The sequence below is a fragment of the Notothenia rossii genome, assembly GCF_949606895.1.
Source record: "Notothenia rossii genome assembly, chromosome: 1".
NCBI classification, from domain to species: domain Eukaryota; kingdom Metazoa; phylum Chordata; class Actinopteri; order Perciformes; family Nototheniidae; genus Notothenia; species Notothenia rossii.
Window position 1 is genome coordinate 64,596,192 of NC_136912.1, and position 21,659 is coordinate 64,617,850.

The 21,659-nt window shown below is 44.1% G+C and overlaps 1 protein-coding gene and 1 long non-coding RNA gene across 2 annotated transcripts; one reads left to right on the forward strand and one right to left on the reverse strand.

Annotated features, from left to right (window-relative positions):
• The first annotated feature begins 287 nt into the window (after positions 1-287).
• Positions 288-2,471, forward strand: LOC307022954 (E3 SUMO-protein ligase ZBED1-like). The gene is made up of 5 exons (XM_079655892.1): positions 288-1,057; positions 1,148-1,534; positions 1,635-1,748; positions 1,855-1,938; positions 2,025-2,471. Exons 2-5 carry the CDS (start codon positions 1,373-1,375, stop codon positions 2,403-2,405), a joined length of 741 nt encoding a protein of 246 aa, XP_079512018.1. The 5' UTR covers positions 288-1,057; positions 1,148-1,372; the 3' UTR covers positions 2,406-2,471.
• An 8,935-nt stretch (positions 2,472-11,406) lies between these two features.
• LOC307018492 lies at positions 11,407-16,041 on the reverse strand. The gene is made up of 8 exons (XR_013802419.1): positions 15,621-16,041; positions 14,857-14,926; positions 14,662-14,776; positions 14,383-14,478; positions 13,759-13,868; positions 13,429-13,596; positions 13,146-13,291; positions 11,407-11,678 (listed from the first exon to the last, which is right to left on the reverse strand). It is a non-coding gene; the product is annotated as an uncharacterized lncRNA (long non-coding RNA).
• Positions 16,042-21,659: the final 5,618 nt, after the last annotated feature.

Genomic DNA, 21,659 nt, shown 5'->3' on the forward strand with positions numbered 1-21,659 from the left:
TGTCTCTGTTAGCTCTCCCTCGTGTTCGCTAGCTTCGGCGGATTCGTCCATTTCGGGTTGTTCCCCTAATTTTTCTTGCTTTTTGTTTGATTTCCGGCTTTTTGTATTGTTTTGCCCACTCATTTCTTACTTTCTTTCGTCGAGTAGTTGACTTTCGTGGGTTTATTCGGGACCGACCTGAGAGAGTTGGTTAACTTGCTTCTTCTCACTCCACCATCATACCGGAAGTCAGTTAGCCCTAGTTTTGACTTGCCCAATGTTTGCTTCTGTGTTGAATATAAGCAGACTACGACGTTGTGAGCATTCTTGCACTCTATGTTACTTCTTCTTAAATTGGATGTTCTGAAAAATCTAGAACATAGAGTATTGGCAGGTAGCATATAACCAGAAGTGCAAAGATGTAACATATTATTTACAGAGAGTGTAGTAAGTTATTCAGTTTAAGTGATGTAATAACTTACAATATACATGTGTATAATTAAATATGTATGCTTGCTGCTATTTTTCCAACTGTAGGGAGATGACCACAGCCCTTAACCCTAATTACCACCCCCTTCTAGAGACACACTGACCAACACACCTGCTTGGTATAACATCGAAAAAGAGAACCTGAGGGCAGAGCTTGCCAGTGTGGCAAAAGTTGCTATTACGAGTGATGGGTGGACCAGTATTACACAGGATCACTACATAACGGTCACGCTCCACTACATTAACAAAGGCCAGTTGAAGCAGAAATTCCTTAAGACACAGGCAGTATATGAGTCTCAGAGTGGGCCTGTTGTTGCTGAACAAATAGAAGAAGTCCTGGCTGAATTTGGGGTAAGACAGAAGGTCGTCGCCGTAACTGTAGACAACGCTCCAAATATGGATGTGGCTGTATGACAGCTCCAAACAATAAAGCTCGGATGCTTTGCGCATTCTCTAAACCTTGGGGCTCAAAAGGTGTACAATGTGCAAACTATCTCTAAGTGGTCAGCAAGGATCCGGGATGTGATTGTTTGGATCAAAAGATCCTCAATCATTAAGATCATTTTCAAAGAAAAGCAGCGTCTCCTGGGTAAGAAACTTTGCCTCATTGTTTCAGTGTAATTCAGACAGGACAGGAGGAATAAATGCATTTGAATTGGTCATCATTTATATATTTCAGGCCTGCCTGACCATTCCGTGGTGCTTGATGTAAAAACCCGCTGGAATTCTCTTTATCTCATGGTGGAGAGATTTGTGGAGCAATACCCTGCAATACAAGCAGCATTCTTGCACCCCCGTGCCAAAAAGCTCATGAAGAGAGACAGGTATGAATTAATTAATGGTCCAAGCAAACATAATAATGTTATTATAATAGGTCGTAAAAAAATAAGTGATTGTTGTCAGGATGAAGAAAATGAGTGTGTCAAGCGACAAGTCTTCTACATGTGGCCAGATCATTCCTATTCTGCAAAAACTGAAGACCCACTTAACCATTAAAGAGGAGAATTCCACATTTGTGGCCACGGTAAAAGAAAAAGTCTGGGGTGAACTCTCCAAACGTTACCAGGTACAGCTGCATATCTTTCCCTAATAATGAGTAACAATATATACCCTCCCTCACTCACTGTGAAGTGTTATGTGAAGTGTTATTATTTTGTTGTGTACAGGAACATGACATAATGGCCTTTCTGGAGGAGGCAACTCTTATGGATCCAAGATTCAAGGGAAAGCTGAGTACTGATGAAGTTTGGGAACGACTAAAGGCAGCAGAATTGAGGGAAGTAAGTATTTATCAAAATTACATATTTAATAAAAAATTTGCAATTCTACGAAGTGTATTTTTCTTTTTATTGCAATAATGTGCATAGCAACATTAATACGTCTCAGATGTTAGGAGACGAGGATACAGTGCCAGTGGAGGCTCAGGAAGTGGAAGAGGATGAAGAGTATGAAGGGGAGGAGGTGGAAAATGTAAGTAAGACATGATTCTGTAATACCAATGTTCTAACAAAAGCAATAAGCCTGACTACATTTACTTGGTAAATATTATATTTCAGCGTCATGTTGTCAAGAAACCCAGGGTCTCTGCACTGGAGGAACTCCTCGCTGAAGATGATAAAGAGCTGCGGAGGAGCCTTATTCAACAGGAAAAAACTGCGCCAACAATCCTCGAGAACATCAGGAATGAGCTGTTAGTCTACAGAGGCCTCCGAGTCCTTCCCATCCCTACATCAGAAGACCCTGCCCACTGGTGGTGGAGAAAGAAAGAAACTTTTCCTATCCTCTCTCGGCTCTCCAGCACCTACCTCTGTGTTCGGGCTTCCTCAACGCCTTCTGAGATAGTGTTCTCCACAGCTGGCAACACTCTCAGTAAGGAGAGATCTCGGCTTCTCCCGGAGAAAGTGAACATGCTTATCTTTTTAAACAAAAACTGTTGAGTGCAGCATCCATTTTTTGGGGTATTTAGTTTTCAATCCGGGACATATTTTCATGCATTAATGTTTAAAAAAATTCCTCTTTTCATCCTCTGTCTGAGGGGAAACCCCAAAAAGTGAGCCCCTTTAAGTTTTTTTTATTTATTTGTGTCTGCTTCTGAGAAGCTAATGTATCAGTTATACAGTTATTTCTAAGAAAATTACAATAAATTGACTGTTTAATCTCCACATCTTGTATTCATGTCTATAATTTTGAGCACCAAATTATTGAAAAGTAGCAATAAGAGTATCTAAAAATTTAGTTCAGCTTGTTCTAGCTGTATCGCCAAGCCTGTCTGCTCCTGCAGCAGCCCACAGCAATGTGTGTGTCTGTGTGTGTGCAAGCAGCAACGAGCCTGTCAGCTTCTTGACCAATCAGAGCACACTGGGCTCACAGAGGGGGGGGGGGGGGGGCAGGAGCTCGAACAAGCCGTTTAGGACAGAGAGTGAATACCGGTGAATACACATACTTTACAGAGATGCTGTATGAGAAACCAATGTGAGTTTGGAAAATTGCACATTATAAATCTATTTTAGTACACCTCAACAATGACATTATGATCAGTAGAAATGGCCATGACATGGGACCTTTAACATACTGTTCTGTCTGTCCTCCATTTGAAGAGTTAACTGCCTCATGCCTAACTTTCCTCCAAAGCTGTTGCTGCATAGGGTGCAGGAGCTTCATCTTCATCCCTGACACTGAACATGGCCTTTTCGACTGGAGTCGAAATTCCGCCTGCCCACGGAGAGAATGTAAATCTGACCCTCCCCCGCCCCAGCCGAGACGCGATGTTGATCTCTCAACGCTGAATACAAATACCCTTCTGTCTGGCTTTGAAGCACGCACCTGTGAAAGCAGAGAAAATCCACAACATGTCAAACTTTACCGACAGCCCAGCCAGTGATAAAGGTAGTTTGCGGAAGTGGATGATGAAGAGAAGTGGCTCTGAATAAATCATCACATTTACTGGGATAGTTCTCCCTGCATGAAGAAGATTTAATTTTTTCTCTCTGCACGGAGCCATGAGAGCTGAGCAAAGTGAGGACAGGAACACATGCTCTAGTTTTAGCCTTTTTAAACATTAAAAAATGTACTTCTGCTTTTAAAACATTGATAACAAGTGCCCTGAGGAAATCAACAGCTGAATTATATTCTCTCTTCTTTCTTTGCAAAACTCTTTCACTCAAGTCAAACTCCCGACTTCTGCCGACATCACAGTGGCATGTTTTCCAGGATGAATGAAAGCTTGCAGTGTGTGAAACAGAGTAGAGGTGTTTGATGTGAATTATTTGTCAGAGCTGCTTGTCGCTGGGAGATCTTTTGCTCTAAAGCCTCCTCCCTGGATGATGTCGTGGGGGTACTGAGCCTAGATCTGCCGCTCCCAGATGATCCCCATGTGCAGCATTTGGCGGCCCTCACTGTAACCCTGGTGGCCATTGGCCTGTGGTGGCATGTCACCAAATGAAACAGTAGTACCGGTCATGTGGGAATAGTGAGCTGCTGCCGATTCTTGTTATATTTTCAAGCACAGCTTTTGTTTTCTCTTACATGTGCTTCTTAGAGAAGGATGTTTAAATGGGTCAGGCAACCCTCCAGTGTTTCACTCTCAAGTCACAAACATTAAAATGCAAATGCGAGGCTCAGACAATGTATTCTTCCTCTTTAAAAAATGTATTCAAAATGTCACTGTTTGGTAATAAATCAAACCAACAATGGTATTCATTTTTTATAAGTCTGCCTGGTCTCTGTTCAAAATGTTGCAATTCATGAGGGAAGAGGCCTGCATGGCATGACTGTATGAAATGGCACCAGAAAAAAATCTGGATAGGCACAGAGAACATGAAATCTTAGAAAACACCAACAATATATAAGTTAGAACAACATTTAGCAAAGTATTCACTCAGATCTGACAGCGCACAAAAAAGGCAGTCAATTTGAACTGGAGAACTGATGGAAGAAAGAAGTGGGCGGTCAAACATTTAGGATGGTACTGAAGAATAATAACTTTTTGCACAATCCATTTTAAGTCTTGTCTCACCTGTGAGACAAGACTTAAAATGGATTGTGCAAGGTGCTTAAAATAAGAACAATGGTTTGCAGACAGACATTAGAGAGGCGTCAAGCATAAAAGTATCTTTTGAATGAACAATGAATTTATTGTCCATTTAATGACCAAGCTAATGAACCTTTTTTTAGAGAGCTTTTTTGACTTTTTTAAGGGACATACAACATTCTACATATTAAACTGGTGACCTGATTACATTACATTCAGCTGACATTTAACTAAAGCTGTAGAAGACTAGGGAAACTAGAGAATGCAATTCCTGAAGACATTGCTAGTGGGAATGCTTTATGCTGAAAAGCTGACGCTAAACTGCTATGCTGTACGGAGCCCTGGAGGGTTCATTAAGAGAAAAATAAATAAAACGTGGCCACGTTTTACTTTCTCGTTGGCACGAGTTAATAAAGCGTGGGCACGAGTTAATAAAGCGTGCGCACGAGTTAATAAAGCGTGGCCTCGTTTTATTTAAATTGAGGGATTCCTGTCCGTGACTCACAGTATCTGCTACCCACAGCTGTTTTATAGAAGGAAAACATCCTTCACTTTATGAAATCTCTGCGGCACCAGTGGCCTGTACTACGAAGCAGGATTTGCTATTTACACTATCCGCTGTCCCGCGGGCCCACCACCTACGGGAAACAGCGATGGGGTCGGGTGCGCTGCCAGAAGGGTGGCAGTGAAGGCAGAGGGTCTCGACGGACCAGACCCGGGCGACAGAAGCTGGCTTTGGGGACGTGGAACGTCACCTCTCTGGGGGGGAAGGAGTCGGAGCTTGTGCGGGAGGTGGAGCGTTACCAGTTGGATCTGGTTGGGCTCACCTCTACGCACAGCGTCGGCTCTGGAACCTTACTTCTGGATAGGGGTTGGACTCTATTCTTCTCCGGAGTTGCTCAAGGTGTGAGGCGCCGGGTGGGTGTGGGGATACTCACAAGTCCCCGGTTGGGTGCTTCGTTGTTGGAGTTTACCCCAGTGGACGAGAGGGTCGCCTCCCTACGCCTGCGGGTTATGGGGGGGAAAACTCTGACTGGTGTGTGTGCTTATGCACCCAACAGCAGTTCAGAGTATACGGCCTTCTTGGAGACCCTGGAAAGAGTCCTGTATGGGGATCCTGAAGGGGACTCTTTAATCTTGCTGGGAGACTTCAACGCACATGTGGGCAATGATGGAGACACTTGGAGGGGAGTGATTGGGAGGAACGACCCCCCTGATCTGAACCGGAGAGGTGGTTTGTTACTGGACTTCTCTGCTAGTCATGGATTGGCCATAACAAACACCATGTTCGAACATAAGGATGCTCATAAGTGTACGTGGTACCAGAGCACCCTGGGCAGAAGGTCCATGATCGATTTCGTTATCGTATCATCGGACCTTAGGCCGTATGTTTTGGACGCTCGGGTAAAGAGAGGGGCGGAGTTGTCAACTGATCACCATCTGGTGGTGAGTTGGGTCGAGTGACGGGGGAAGCCTCTGGATAGACCTGGTAAGCCCAAACGTGTAGTTCGGGTGAACTGGGAACGTCTGGAGGAGGCCCAAGTTCAGGAGGCCTTCAACTCACACCTCCGGCAGAGCTTTTCGGGCATTCCTGTGGAGGTTGGGGACATTGAACCAGAGTGGTCGGTGTTCAAAGCCTCTATTGCCGAAGCCGCGGCGGGGAGCTGTGGTCTCAAGGTCCTAGGTGCCTCAAGGGGCGGTAACCCTCGAACCTCCTGGTGGACACCGGTGGTCAGGGAAGCCGTCCGACTGAAGAAGGAGGCCTTCAGGGATTTGTTATCCCGGGGGACTCCCGAGGCAGTTGCAAGGTACCGACAGGCCCGAAGGGCAGCAGCCTCAGCCGTGGCCGAGGCAAAGCAGCGGGTGTGGGAGAAGTTCGGAGAAGACATGGAAAAGGACTTTCGGGCGGCACCAAAGTTGTTCTGGAAAACTGTCCGACACCTCAGGAGGGGGAAGCAGGGAACCATCCAAGCTGTGTACAGTAAGGATGGGACATTGTTGACCTCAACTGATGGAGTGTTAGGGCGTTGGAAGGAGCACTTTGAGGAACTCTTGAACCCGACAACTCCGCCCTCTATGTTAGAGGCAAAGCTGGAGTATGACGGGGGATCGACACCAATCTCCCGGGGGGAGGTCACTGAGGTTGTCAAACTACTTCACGGTGGCAAAGCCCCGGGGGTGGATGAGATCCGCCCAGAAATGCTGAAGGCTCTGGGTGTTGAGGGACTGTCATGGTTGACATGTCTCATCAACGTTGCGTGGAAGTCGGAAACAGTACCGAAGGAGTGGCAGACCGGGGTGGTGGTTCCCCTTTTTAAAAAGGGGGATCAGAGGGTGTGTGCCAATTACAGAGGCATCACACTACTCAGCCTCCCCGGGAAAGTTTACTCTAAGGTACTCGAAAGGAGGGTCAGGCCGATTGTCGAACCTCAGATTGAGGAGGAACAATGCGGATTCCGTCCTGGTCGTGGAACGACGGATCAGCTTTTTACTCTCGCAAGGATCCTGGAGGGGGCCTGGGAGTACGCTTATCCAGTCTACATGTGTTTTGTAGACTTGGAGAAGGCGTATGACCGGGTTCCCAGGGAGTCACTGTGGGAGGTGCTGCGGGAGTATGGGGTGAGGGGGTCTCTACTCAGGGCCATCCAATCTCTGTACTCCCAAAGCGAGAGCTGTGTCCGGGTCCTCGGCAGTAAGTCGGACCCATTTCAGGTGAGGGTTGGCCTCCGCCAAGGCTGCGCTTTGTCACCAATCCTGTTTGTAATATACATGGATCGGATTTTGAGGCTTAGTCGTGGGGGAGGGTGTCTGCAGTTCGGTGGACTAAGGATTGCACCACTGATTTTTGCAGATGATGTGGCTCTGATGGCTTCATCGGTCTGCGACCTTCAGCACTCACTGCATCGGTTCACAACCGAGTGTGAAGCGGCTGGGATGAGGATCAGCACCTCCAAATCTGGGGCCATGGTTCTCAGCAGGAAACCGATGGACTGTCCACTCCAAGTAGGGAATGAGTCCTTACCCCAAGTGAAGGAGTTCAAGTATCTCGGGGTCTTGTTCTCGAGTGAGGGAACAATGGAGCGTGAGATGGGTCGGAGAATTGGAGCAGCGGGAGCGTTACTACAGTCGCTTTACCGCACCGTTGTGACCAAAAGGGAGCTGAGCCAGAAGGCATAGCTCTCTGTCTACCGCGCCATTTTCGTTCCTACCCTCACCTATGGTCATGAAGGATGGGTCATGACCGAAAAAACGAGATTGCGGGTACAAGCGGCCGAGATGGGTTAAATCCGCAGGGTGGCTGGTGTCTCCCTTAGGGATAAGGTGAGAAGTTCGGTCATCCGGGAGGGACTCGGAGTTGAACCGCTCCTCCTTCGCGTTGAAAGGAGCCAGTTGAGGTGGTTCGGGCACCTAGTTAGGATGCCAGCTGGGCGCCTCCCTAGGGAGGTGTTCCAGGCACGTCCAGCTGGGAAGAGACCAAGGGGTAGACCTAGGACCAGGTGGAGGGATTATATCTCTTCGCTGGCCTGGGAGCGCCTTGGGATCCCCCAGTCAGAGCTGGTTGATGTGGCCAGGGAAAAGAAAGTTTGGGGCTCTCTGCTGGAACTGCTACCTCCGCGACCCGACCACGGATAAGCGGGAGAAGATGGATGGATGGATGGATGGACTACTCATTCATGAAGTATGACGCTGCGCTGTCAGCACGCGTCTCCATGTTTGTGATTGGTCAAATGTTGCTAACCCCGTCCCTTTCAGGTGAACGCGCTCTCAGCCGGACAAACCCTGGTTGATTTGCTGAGTTGATAACCAGCTTCGTAGGACCGCTTAGCGACATCCCGTTTGTTAGGGTTAGTTAAGCCGGGTAAATCAAACATATCCAGGGTCTGTTGAACTGGCTTCGTCGTACAGGGAACTGGAGGCAGTAACGTGTAACTCAGCAGAATCTGAGAAGAGCAGCACCAGCTGCAAAGAGCTGTGCCTTTTACTGTTTACGTCACTGCGTTTCCCTTCATTAGAACAGCTGAATAGAGATCGAGGCTGCTACGTTTAACCACACACACCTATACACACATCGAACTACCCGAGTATTCCCCCTCGTTTTATGAAGGAGATGTCCTGTCACCGGGGCGCATGATTTGTGTATGTGTTTGTGCTCAGCTCCGCTCCACTCTGTGTGTGCGTGTTCGGTGTGTTTGTGTGTGTCCGACACCACCGGTATTTGTTTTCAAATTACCACGAACAGTAATTTACACAAATCTGGTTCTCCATAGTTATATGTGTATTCCCAAGTGAAAGAAATTCGTTTAATCTTAATCTTGATGTGCTATAGTCCTGCCGGAGTGCACCGGAACGAACGACACTATCTTAAACAAATGCCCACACACACCCAAACACACACACACACACACACACACACACACACACACACACACACACACACATACACCCACATACAAAACGAGGCCACGCTTTATTAACTCGTGCGCACGCTTTAGTAACTCGTGCGCACGAGTTAATAAAGCGTTCGCACGAGAAGGTATCTCCTGCAAACGAGAAAGTAAAACGTGGCCACGTTTTATTTATTTTTCTCTCTATGAACCTTCCAGGGCTCCGTAATGCTGAAATGTAATGTGTAAGAAGAAAGTGAAGAATTTAGATTGAAATGATACATGAACACCGGGGGCTTGAATGTGTGATGAGAGAAGAAAATAAAGTAAAAAGGCTTGGAAAAGCAGCAGAATATTTGAACTGCAAACTTTGGAACTAACTTGATGGCGAATGATCTCTCGCCCTGCCAACGGTATTTGATGACATCCCATAATACGCTTTAACGGCTGCATCGTTACCAAACCTGTGAAGTTTTGGGCCGTTTGGAGTATTTTCACTGAAGTTATGAGAAAACCGTGTTTCATGGCGAGCATTGTGTTGCCATGGCAATGACATTTGAAGAAATCTCAAAATTGTCCCATAGATGTCTTCACGGCTGTACTGTTAGCACACGTGAAGTTTGAGCATTTTCATAGGAGTTATAGCGACATCGTCTTTTATCATTGACGTAGAGCTGTTGAGCGCTGGACCGTTAACCATTATCTGAAGTGTGGTGCTGTTTTGACCCTTTTCATAGGTGTTACGACAACATCGTGTTTTATGGCGAGGGATGGAAACGGCATATGGTGAGATGTCAGATTTGACGTAAAGCTGTTGAGGCATGGACCGGTGATATACAAGCGAAGTTTGGAGGACGATCGGACCGTGTCCATTGGAGTTACAGCGACATCGTGTTTTTTAAATTTTTTTATTTATTCTACTAAATTCATACAAAAGCAAAAACATATAATTCATACACACAAATGAACAAAATTAGTAGAAACAGGAGGGCTGAAGCATAGCTTATGGGGAGTAGCCCTCCCATGCATCATCATTGGCATCAATATAACAATGGCATTTATTTCGTCAAAAACGTAAAGAAATTAAGGAGTACAACAAAATAAAGAAAACTATTGAAAACTGGAGAAACATAAATAAATGAAATACAAATTAAGGCAAGGAAAAAAGTAAATGCATATATAAATAATACTGGGAAAGTCCAATATTTGTTAGCTGGAGTACTCTGCGAATATAATTGTTTTTACTTTAGTTTTGAATTGTTGATGACTAGTAATACTTGAAAGGTCTGGGTGAAGTCCATTCCACGTTCTAACTCCGATTATGGATAAGCTTTGTGATTTGATGGTTGTTCTACAGGGCTTGCTACACAACCAGTTAGGTATGGAATGCCATTTAAGCCAAAATTAAATAAATACATAAATAATTAAATAAATACATATATATATAAATATGCCTATGAAATAAATTATGAAATAAGTAAATGAGGCAATAAATATGTATACATGCACATTTAAATACACATTTATTTATTTCATGGGACTTTTATTTCATAATGACAAATTTATTTATTTATTTCAAGAGACTTTTATTTCATAATAACACATTTATTTATTTCAAGAGACTTGTATTTCATAATGACACATTTATTTATTTCAAGAGAATCGTATTTCATAATCACATATTTATTTATTTCAGATGACTTGTATTTCATAATTACGCATTTATTTATTTCAGGTGACTTGTATTTCATGATGAGACATTTCATGATGAGACATTTCCATTCCTTATATGCAAATGAACGGGGCGTGGTTAGCTCACAGATCCAGAGACCCAGACCAAAGCAACAACACCACACTGACTCCTCGATAAGAGGAAGAAAATGGAGGAGAAGGACTATAAGGGAAACCACTAAATTCTCAGAGTCAGACATCGCATGTAATCTGATACTCTAAATTTCACCCGCCAGAAATGTTCGCTTCTTCTTCTTCGGTGTAAATTGTCCGTTGGAAAACCAGTTGACTTCTTCTTCTCTCGGTTTTTTGGCGGATTGCAAACAACTTTAAGGTGCATACCGCCACCTACTGTACATGAGTGTGAATCATCATATCATTCCATCTCTTAACTCATGGACGTATCTATGATCTAATCCAAAAATAAATAAATAAAAAACATAATAAATAAAACAAAAGAAAACAACAATCTATGATCTTTCCTGACCTAATGTTAGATAATTTTACCTACCCGAGTTTCACTAAAGGTAAACAGTTTCTTTCTGGTAGCTCTTTCTCCCTCTCCTTTTGTTCCCAAAATACCAACCACACTCCATTCCCTCTTTGCCTCTAAAACGTTATCCTTTAGTTTTTCTCTTTCAGCTTTATAGATGTTCCACATTTTCTTTAACTCCACAGTTCCTACACTTGTCACTGTTACTTTTCCCCATGACATGCATCGTACCATTCAAAGCTATTAAATATACAATGTATTCTGGTAACTATCAAAATAAAGACATTGTATAGTGTTCATAACAGTATTTTTATTTAATAAATTATACTTAATACAATAATATTACAAAAAAAACCTACATCTAAATAAATATATAATCTAAAATAGATGCATTTGATTTAAAAATAACAAATATAATTCAAAATGTAAAAAGGAACAAAGAAATTATAAACATTATTTTTCTTGTTAATATCCATTATCTTCTCTGTTATGTATCTTCCAGTCTTTGCCAATCTGGCCAGCATTTCTTGGTCCTCCACATCTTTCTTGTACAGCCACTGCTTGAAGCAAACTGAAAATAAGAAACAACAATGTTTTAATAAATCGTATAAAATTATTTGATGATAGAACTGCAAACAGAATAGCTGTAACTTTAACAAAATAAATAACTCAGTTACCTCTAATCATTAACCCATGTTTGTATCATTGAGTTAACTCTGTGTGTTGCTGCTAGCATACATAACACCTGACATGGAAACGTTACTCACGGATGGGGATACAGAGCTACTAGAAAGACAGTCGAACCCGGTGCATTTCTCCGTCTGAATGTGGTGCACTTTTGCTAAATGTTTAGACAAATAGCTGGTGCTACCGCCCTTACATGCTAAATTCTTATTGCACTTTTGGCAACGAGCATTTTCCACCTCAAGACCAAGCCCCCAGGAAGTGCGCCGGACTCTGAGGAAAATATTCGTTGTGTCCAAACGGCAGTACTACAACTTCCTTATCAGTCTGTGACGTCGACCGGCCCAGAAATACTTTTTCCCCTTGACTAACATTGGGAAAGAGACGTCTGTAAATCGGTGGATAATTTCTTTGAAACTAAATAAACTACCCAGTATGAACTATTGTATAGCCCTAGAATCATTAAGTCCTTAAAGTTGTAAAATGCACTAAAAGCCGAATCTAGATTTATTCTATCTCTCCATTCTTTCTAGTGAGCCGAGAGTGTGTGCTCTGGGGGCGGGGCTTAAGGGGCGCATGCTCTGTGAGCGCACAAACGGGTTCTTCTGCTCTGACAGCCAGGCATGCTGGGTAATCTGTGACGTTTCGCTCTCTCAAAAATTGGGCCATTTTGACTTCATGCGCCAATGAGCAGCTCTCATAGGAAAGAACGAGACCCCGCCTCCGACGCTGTATCCAGTTCTTATTATACATCCATGCTCAAGACGGGTAACATAACTACCCTCGGGGCGCTTAGTTCTCTCCGCCATGTGTTTGTGTGTGTGTGTGTGTGTGTGTGTGTGTGTGTGTGTGTGTGTGTGTGTGTGTGTGTGTGTGTGTGTGTGTGTGTGTGTGTGTGTGTGTGTGTGTGTGTGTGTGTGTGTGTGTGTGTGTGTGTGTGTGTGTTGCATGTAGCAGGTTCTGTGTGTAAACTGCCCCACCCCCTTGCACACCGACAGGGGAGAGAGATCTCTCGTCTGGATTGGAAAGATCGAAAATAAATCATAGACGCACTTCGTAGTCTTTTTGCATATTAGAAACGGAGTTGGCGACAGTAAGACTGCGATATAATGTTTGTGTAGATATAATACATATGACATCTATTTTTTAAATGTCTCCAGTACCGATACAAAGATCGATAACGTTGGACGTTAACGGTACCACGGTCTTTAATAATTCAGCCCCGGGCCCCGTTAATACTGGGGCTCGGTACCCATCCCTAGTTTTAATTATTACATCATCAATATTACATTTCAAATAACCAAGTACTTGGTATCTCACAAAGCGCAAGTGGCTAGTGCTGCTAAGAACATACCTGGTGATGGTGGCTCTTCGCTGCAGGATCTGGTCGATGTCCTCCTAACAGAAGCGATTGCCTTCGTCGTTCTCGTCCATGATGGCGGCATAGGCTCCTTTCCTCAGGAGGTCCTCGATCTCCTTCTTGGAGAACTGCTGGACCGGCTAAAGGCGACGCAGAGAGACATTTACACAAGTGGATTTAGAAAACTCTTTTTGAAATTAAACTAAGCGTACTGCAACAGCGACTGACCCAAAAATGAATTGGCATCTAGAAGTATGACAGATTTTTTTTTTCTCACCCCGTTGTTGTTGCCTTCTTTGTTCCCACTCATGCTCTGCAGGACGGCACGGTCCAGCCCGAGCTTCAGACTAGCTTTATCCAGCTTTTCCCTCTCATAGTTTCTAGTGATCAGACGGTACACCTTCACCGCCTTAGACTGGCCAAAACGATGACACCGAGCTTGAGCCTGAAATAAAAAATTAAAAGAGGGGTCAAAAGAGCAAAGTTTTTAAGCATTAAATGGGAAAATATACACTTAAAGAACCGAGAGAATAAACGGAAAGACTGTTATTGTTGTAGCCCTATTGAACTATCTTTAGGACAGACAGAGCAGATATATATATCGTACCTGCAGGTCATTTTGAGGGTTCCAGTCAGTCGAATATCACACAGGTGTCCGCAGCAGTGAGGTTCACAAGCTCTTGATCAGGTGTTTGATGTGGGCTGGCATGATCCTTTCTGCAGCGATAAATAAAGAAAACAAAGAAGACCTTATTAATAATAGTAATGATGGTAACAACAATAATATTAGTATAACTATTTATATAGCACTTACACAATAATTGCAAAGTGATTCTCACAACAAAAATAAAGAACAAAACAATGTCAACAATAAAAAATAAAAAAATTATAGGAATGTTAAGAGACAAAGAAATGATAAACATTCTGAGAGGCCGACTACAAAAAGGTAGACTCAATGGCTCTTGATAACATCAATGAGCAGTCCCAAAACATGCTGCTGTATAAAAAGAAATAGGTCCAGATTTCTTCTATTTAGTGTTGGATGATTTGTTGTATTGATTGCTGATGGATGTTAAGATATGTTTTACAATTATAACAAAAAGATTATTGTAATTGGAATCAAAAAGTTTAAAATCGTAGTTTTAATAAAATGACTAGCAATATAGGGTTTATTCAACAGCGGTAAAGCATTAAGTTGCTAAATGAACATACACTGAACTGTAAAACTTACCACTATTTAGGAAAGGACCTGATCAGAAGGATTGACTAGTAAGACAGCAAAGAGGTGGAGGAGGTCTCTGTCATGTACCATTGGTAGATGTTACACCTGAAAGAAAGATAAGGAAATAAAACAACACAGGAGGACAAACATCCTCTTAAGTAAAAGACGAAATCATGTCAAGCTTTACATCTTTCAGTCTTTATAATGCACTGTTGGAAATTACATTCCAAAGGCTAAATTCAAACTCAATACCATAAATAACTGGGTAGGCCTACCAAAGTGCTTTACCTGATAGAACACGTTCCACACGGAGCAGCAACCATCCGGCTGGGCCTTTTGCTGCATATCATCTCCTCCCTCTCCACTGTTTCCAGTAGATCTCTACTGCCTCTGTCCAATAAAACTGAAATGCCCCAAAACAATCATATTTAAAAAGTTAAAACAATAACTTGCTTTTGGCATTCAAATGTATTAGAATCTCACCTTTTTCCTGGATGTCAGGAAGGCGTTCCCTTCAAGTCCGTAACCAGTCATAGGAGTTCAAATGCAAAGCCTGAACGATGACAAGAGCGAGACTTACATTTTACAAGATAAGTAATACCAGAGCAGTGTGTACGACATGCAGAGAACAGATCAAATCCCCTGACAGACTCACACACTTTGGTGATGTCCTCATCTGATAATGATGTTTCATTTTTAGCAGCAAAGTAACATTACTCAAGGTATATGTTGGACCCAACTCATGTACAGTATGTTTTGCATCTCCTCAACAATGGTCTGTATAGTTGAGTAGAAACAAACTGTCCCTAGAGTTTCAGGTAGATTAACAAAGAAAAGTTTGCAATGAAGCACAAAACCCCTCTTTGTATTAAGCTAGCTGCCACAGAAAGTACAGCTTAATATGCTAACCTGGTAGAGTTAGCTAACGTTAGCTAACTTCATGTCAAACTAAAAACCTCTAACGTGCATTACATTGACGATTTTAAACACAACTTAACTCTTTCAACTTGTAAAATAACGTTAATTTAACATACCCTTAAATAACTACATCACGTTTTTCAGAACAACACAAACTGCAGAAAACGTTAGCTGCTAACTGTTGTTAGCTAAGACAGCTAGCTCGTAACAATAGCCTCCTAGCAAACTTAAGGTTACGTTAACATTAACTTAACGTTGTAAGAAAGCAAAACGAACCTTCGAGAAATATTTTACTCTCAGACTGGGTGTAATTGTGTTGCATTGCTTACCTCCAGAAGGACTTTTAGCTGTTTCCCAGTAGAGACTAGAGAGAGCTGTCAGAGCGGTTGCTCTCAGAAGAGCAGCATTGGGCGGACCAGATAAGAACCAGTTAGTGTCAATGTTGTGGTGCTGTTGCTTTGGTCTGGGTCTCTGGATCTGTGAGCTAACCACGCCCCGTTCATTTGCATATAAGGAATGGAAATGTCTCATCATGAAATGTCTCATCATGAAATACAAGTCACCTGAAATAAATAAATGCGTCATTATGAAATACAAGTCATCTGAAATAAATAAATATGTCATTATGAAATACGATTCTCTTGAAATAAATAAATGTGTCATTATGATATACAAGTCTCTTGAAATAAATAAATGTGTCATTATGAAATAAAAGTCTCTTGAAATAAATGTCTCATTATGAAATAAAAGTCCCATGAAATAAATAAATGTGTATTTAAATGTACATGTATACATATTTATTGCCTCATTTATTTTTTTCATAATTTATTTCATAGGCATATTTATATATATATGTATTTATTTAATTATTGATGTATTTATTTATTTATTTAATTTTGGCTTAAATGGCATTCCATAGTTAGGATGCCTAGTTGGGTATTTCCTGACTGTGGTTTGGAACTGCTTTTGAATGTTATTAGGCCTTTTGTTATGGAAAATGTTGTGCATAATCAGTACCGTTTTAAGCTTAACTATATCAACACATTTGAATGGATTGAGTTTTTTACCAACACCACAGACTATTCTTAATACTTTTTTTTAGATGTTATTATTTTTTGTAGATTTGTTGAGTATGTGTTTCCCCATATTTTGTAGCAGTAATAAAGGTAAGGGAGGAATAGACTGTTATAAAGAGTTCTGAGTATTTTTTCCTCGAGAATGTTCTTAGTACGATACAAAATACATGAAGCTTAGCGCAAGTTCAAGCAGAAAGACCAAGCTCTTCATTCATATTCCACGTCACTTCTTTACCCTCACCCGCCTCCCTCATTAAGTGATTGGGGGCGTCACTCCCCAGCTAACAAATCACTCCTCTCTCCATTCTCACAAGCCTATCGTTGCACCCGCTAATCTGTATCTGCTCTTCCCTCTTGTCAGCTGTCATCTCAGGTGACAATACGCAACTGGTAGTACACTAATACTCCTCTTCCGTTAAACACTCAGGAATATATAACCTCAAGATGTCTAACTCAGACTTTTCCGACAACAAACCTTTTTCGAAGGATCTCGATCCTGGCTCCGACGTACCTCCAGAAGTAGCTTCCAACTCCTCAAGCCACCGGCGCATGAGCGCCCGTCTAGCTTCCCTCGGCGGCTCACGTACGGCAGAGGCAGAGTTCCTCTTCTCCCATCTACTGCAGCAGGGCATTTCTGTAGCCCCAGATCTCCCTCTCTCCCAGCTTCGGGAGCTCCCGGACCAAGTCTCCGGCGCGGTCCCCCAGCCCAAGCCAGCAGCTCCAGCCAGCTCTCCCGAGAGATCAGGGCGAGGGCGCGGGCGAGGGCGCGGGTGCAGCCGCGAGGGGAAAAGGACAAGGAAGTCGAGCCCTCCACGAGCTCGCTCATCGAAAAAATCCACCTCTTCCCAGGCTCACCCCAGCGCCAACAAGCCCGGGAGCACCTAACGGATGATAGCTTAGCAAACACCCTGCAATCTCTGGCAAGCTCCTTGCTGCTAATCGACGCTCGCCTCCAGTCCATGGAAAAGGGCCCTGCCGGAGCTCCAACCTCTTCCGTGAACAGGGCCGGATTTTCTGATTTGGTGCCGCCAGGGTTTAGGCCGGGTTAGGGAATGCTCCGGTTTTTGGACAAAATTAACATGGGATCACTCCGGTCAATGTACGTACTCACTGGAATATTAATGGCCAGATTGAATACAACATCGACCCCATTTCTCCGGTCAATGACAGGAGAGTTTTGAAAGTGACAAAACACTGTTCCACACATTTAAAAACACTTAATCAATGTTTACCCAGGATCCATGCACCTTCCCTGGCTTGTAAAAGGTGGTGATGCGCCCTGGAGGTATCCTACTATTTAAAACATGTATACACTCATGTACACCATTCATAGGGTTCCCTAACACAATGCACATAGTCTGGATTTCTCACTGGGGTCCTGCATATGCTTTAATCAGGCTTGTCCATTTGGCTATCAGATTGTTAACGAAATGGACAGATCCACAGTTTTCCCCCTAAAAATGATTCTTAATCATTATCTTTGCATTTAAATGATTGATGTTATAATTAATATGGTTCCTTAACACAATGCACATAGTCTGGAGCTCTCACTGGGGTCCTGCATATGCCTTAATCAGGCTTGTCCATTTGGCTATCAGATTGTTAACGAAATGGACAGATCCACCGTTTTACCCCTAAAAATGATTTTTAATCATTATCTTTGCATTTCAATTATTGATGTTATCATTAATATGGTTCCTTAACACAATGCACATAGTCTGGAGCTCACTGGGGTCCTGCATATGCTTTAATCAGGCATTTTAACACTTTTCCCCCACAAAATGTTTTTTAATTACTTTTATGGGGCTATATAAATCAAATTCCGGATAATGCGGAACACAATTGTACCTTTTACTATTTTAATTTATTTGTATTATATATCTTTGGGCTATAAAAGTGACATTTTTGGATGACTTTGTCAGTTTATGGAGCTTATCCCGCAAATCCTGGAAGTTCCAGGCCGAATTTGGGAGCTCATAGGCGGCCTGCCATGCGCCCTCACCCGTGGAAAGAAGAGAAAATCAAAGAAAACGGTCAATTATATCTTAAAATAATCAAAAATGAAGTTTTTGAAAAAATTTTGAATTTTTTCAAAGTGCCAACGGAGGAGGGGCCAAACTAAGCTCAACCCTTCGGCGCTTCGGGCCGAAGCCCCGGAGACTTTTGCACCCCCCCCCGTTGCAACTTGCAATGTAGAGGGGAATTGAGAACCCCCCTTCTCTGTCAAAAAAATTCATTCATCTTTTCCAGACTACTGTCTGCAAAAATCAGAAACCCAGTTTTTGAGAGGACTCAGGAAAAAAAACGGCAGTGTAACTTCATGGAGGAATTTATCCGCTCCATGTGCACTCTGGCTCGGATACATTTTGTTGCCCGGAGACCCCCCAGCATGGTTCTTCCCAAACTCTGGAGAAATGCAAGGGCAGTTGTCAGGGGAGTCGACCCGCATTATGAGGAGTATTATCGGACACATTATTTTTATACATACTGCTTCAAGTGCAGTTTGGCTCGGATACCACTTGTGGAGCAACCACACTCTGTCATGGTTGCAAAACTTTGAGTTTGGGAAACTGAATTCTGGAGGAATGCAGGAGTTGTCAAGGAATTATGAGACATGGTTGCAAACTTTGAGTTTCCCGGACACATTTGTTGCCTCGGAGACCCCCCAGCATTCTTAACAAACTTTAAGTTTTTGAAATGACCTCTGGAGGAATGCAAGCAGAGTTGTCATGTGATTATGAGACACTATCTTCGGATATATTTTAACACTTTTACCCGTTTTCTACGGATGCAAGGGTGAGTTTTCACGGAAATAGGAGGAGATACACTGCCACTAACTCTGAGCACCATGACTCAAGTGCGGTGTGGCGGGGTGCGACCATTTAATTCCGCAAGTAAACTCTTGCTTTTGTGACAGTGGAGGAATGCAAGGGGGGTTGTCAGGGGACTCTACCCCTATTATGAGACACTATTTTCGGATACATTTGAACACTTTTACCCATTTTTTTGCGGTTCTCCAAAAAGTAAAGTCTTACTTTTGTGGTCCGTGTACCATGCATTGAAGCATCGGACCCAATGTTTTTTGTCCCAACTGATTTCTCACTACTGATCGAATGGCAAACGCGACCCGCCATCGGAGGGCCTCCGCCGGCCCGGCCTCGTGCCGGTGCTCTGGCGGTCGGTTCCTCCGAACTGCGGGTTCGACTCTGATGGCCGGGAGGGACGAGGGAACCGTCGGGGGGGTCTGCTGGAGGCTCCTGCTGGAGTCCTGCGTTTCACCGGGACCTGGCTCGAAAAACTTGAAACCCTGACTCCAGTGCGGTGCGGCGGCCGTGCGCCTCCGGGTACCTGACTCCCCTGCCTCCTCCGTGTGCTGCGTGGGGGTAACCCTGTGTGTCCGTTACCCTGACCCTCCCGGGCCGACCGATATGAAGCGTTTCCAAGACGAACCGTCTGACTCAGGGGTCCCACCACGGGTTCCGCAGCGGGGTGGAAGTTCCACCTCCCCACTTTGCCGCGGAGTGCCAGGCAAACACCTGTTTCTCTAATCCTCCACTGTTGCATAGCGGCCTTAGTCGGCTGCGGCATTCAGCAATTGGCCTTGCTCCGGGCACCGGTTCCCTCGGGGACCACGGCTCGGTGGCTTCACATGATATAGGGTCGACCCTACTTCATCACAGGCTACCTGTTTGATCCTGCGTAACAACCACATATATGCTTGTCTACAAAGAGGCAAATGCCTGGTCCCGCCCGGGTGTTCCTCTATGGCTAGTTTCCAGCCAGCTGCGGTATCAGCAAATTTGACCCGCCATCGGAGGGCCTCCTCCCCGGGTCTAGGTTCCGGTGCTTGGCGGTCGGTTCATCAAAACTGCGGGTTCGACTCTGCTCCTGGAGCGGACAAAGATATGCGGCGAATGCCGGAGCGCATATATGCTTGTCTGCAAAGAGGGACATGTTTGGTCCCGCCCGGGTGTTCCTCTACGGCTAGTGTCCAGCCAGCTGCGGTATCAGCAAATTTGACCCGCCATCGGAGGGCCTCCTCCCCGGGTCCAGGTTCCGGTGCTTGGCGGTCGGTTCCTCCAAACTGCGGGTTCGACTGTGCTCCTGGAGAGGACAAAGATATGTGTATTTGCCTGAAGGATGGAAATAAACAAAGAATGATATTTTACAGGACAGGACGGATATATGGGTTTTTTCCAGGCTTTTTGGAAATAAACCAAATGTGATTTTGCAGGGCATTACGTAGCTCATTTACCCATGTGATGTTGTGCAGTACATTACTGAGCTCATTTAACGATATGGTGTACCAGGGGAAGTGGGATGCTGCCATGTCCCAACTGGTCTCCGGAGGAATATAAGGAGAGTTGAAAGGGGACTCTGCCCAGTGCTTATGGACCGAATGAGGGGTGTGTTAGAGGGGAAGGCTCTGGGTGTTTCTGCAGCCTCTGCTTTCACCTTCTCCCCCCACCCCGATACCAGCGTGTGCCTGCTGTAAAAGGCAGGTGCAAGGGCTCTCACTGCCACTAACTCTGAGCCTGGCTCCCGAGCAGCACGTTCTCCCCGGCAGTCCGCCAGCAGATGAAAAACACCCACCTCTCCGCCTCTTCCGAGGGACGAGGGAACCGCGCGGGGGGGTCTGCTGGAGGCTCCTGCCGGGTGCTCCGTACTGCGTTTCGCCGGGACCTGGCTCGAAAAACTCGGAACCCTGACTCCAGTGCGGTGTGGCGGCCTCGACCTGGCCGTCCACCGTGCGCCTCCGGGTACCTGACTCCCCTGCCTCCTCCGGGGGCAGGTGCGAGGGGTTCAATGCCTCCTCCCCCCACTGCGGCGAAGGCCGGAGCGGGATGGAGCGCCCGGAGGTACTGTTATCCCCATGTTTTCGTACCCAAAACTGTCTTGTGAGCTCGTGGCAGAACCATGAAAAAAAAAACAATCAATGTATCGGACCCATCACTAGGCCTGTCACGATAATTAATTGTGTTGGACGATAAATTTTTCTGGAAATTATTGCGATAAACGATAATATTGTTGGCACCGTTTTAAGACCATTTTAGACATAATGATAATATATAATAATAATTCAAGTACATCCTTTCAAACATAACTTTATATTGAACATTCAACATTGCAAATGAAATGTGAAATAATATTAAAATATATAAATTATATATAATAAATAAAACCAATTAATTAAATTATAATAAATTAATTAAATCACACACAACCAAAACAATAAATTAAATAGAGTCAGGCTGGAAAACAGAGCTCTCTCTCTCATATATATATATAAAT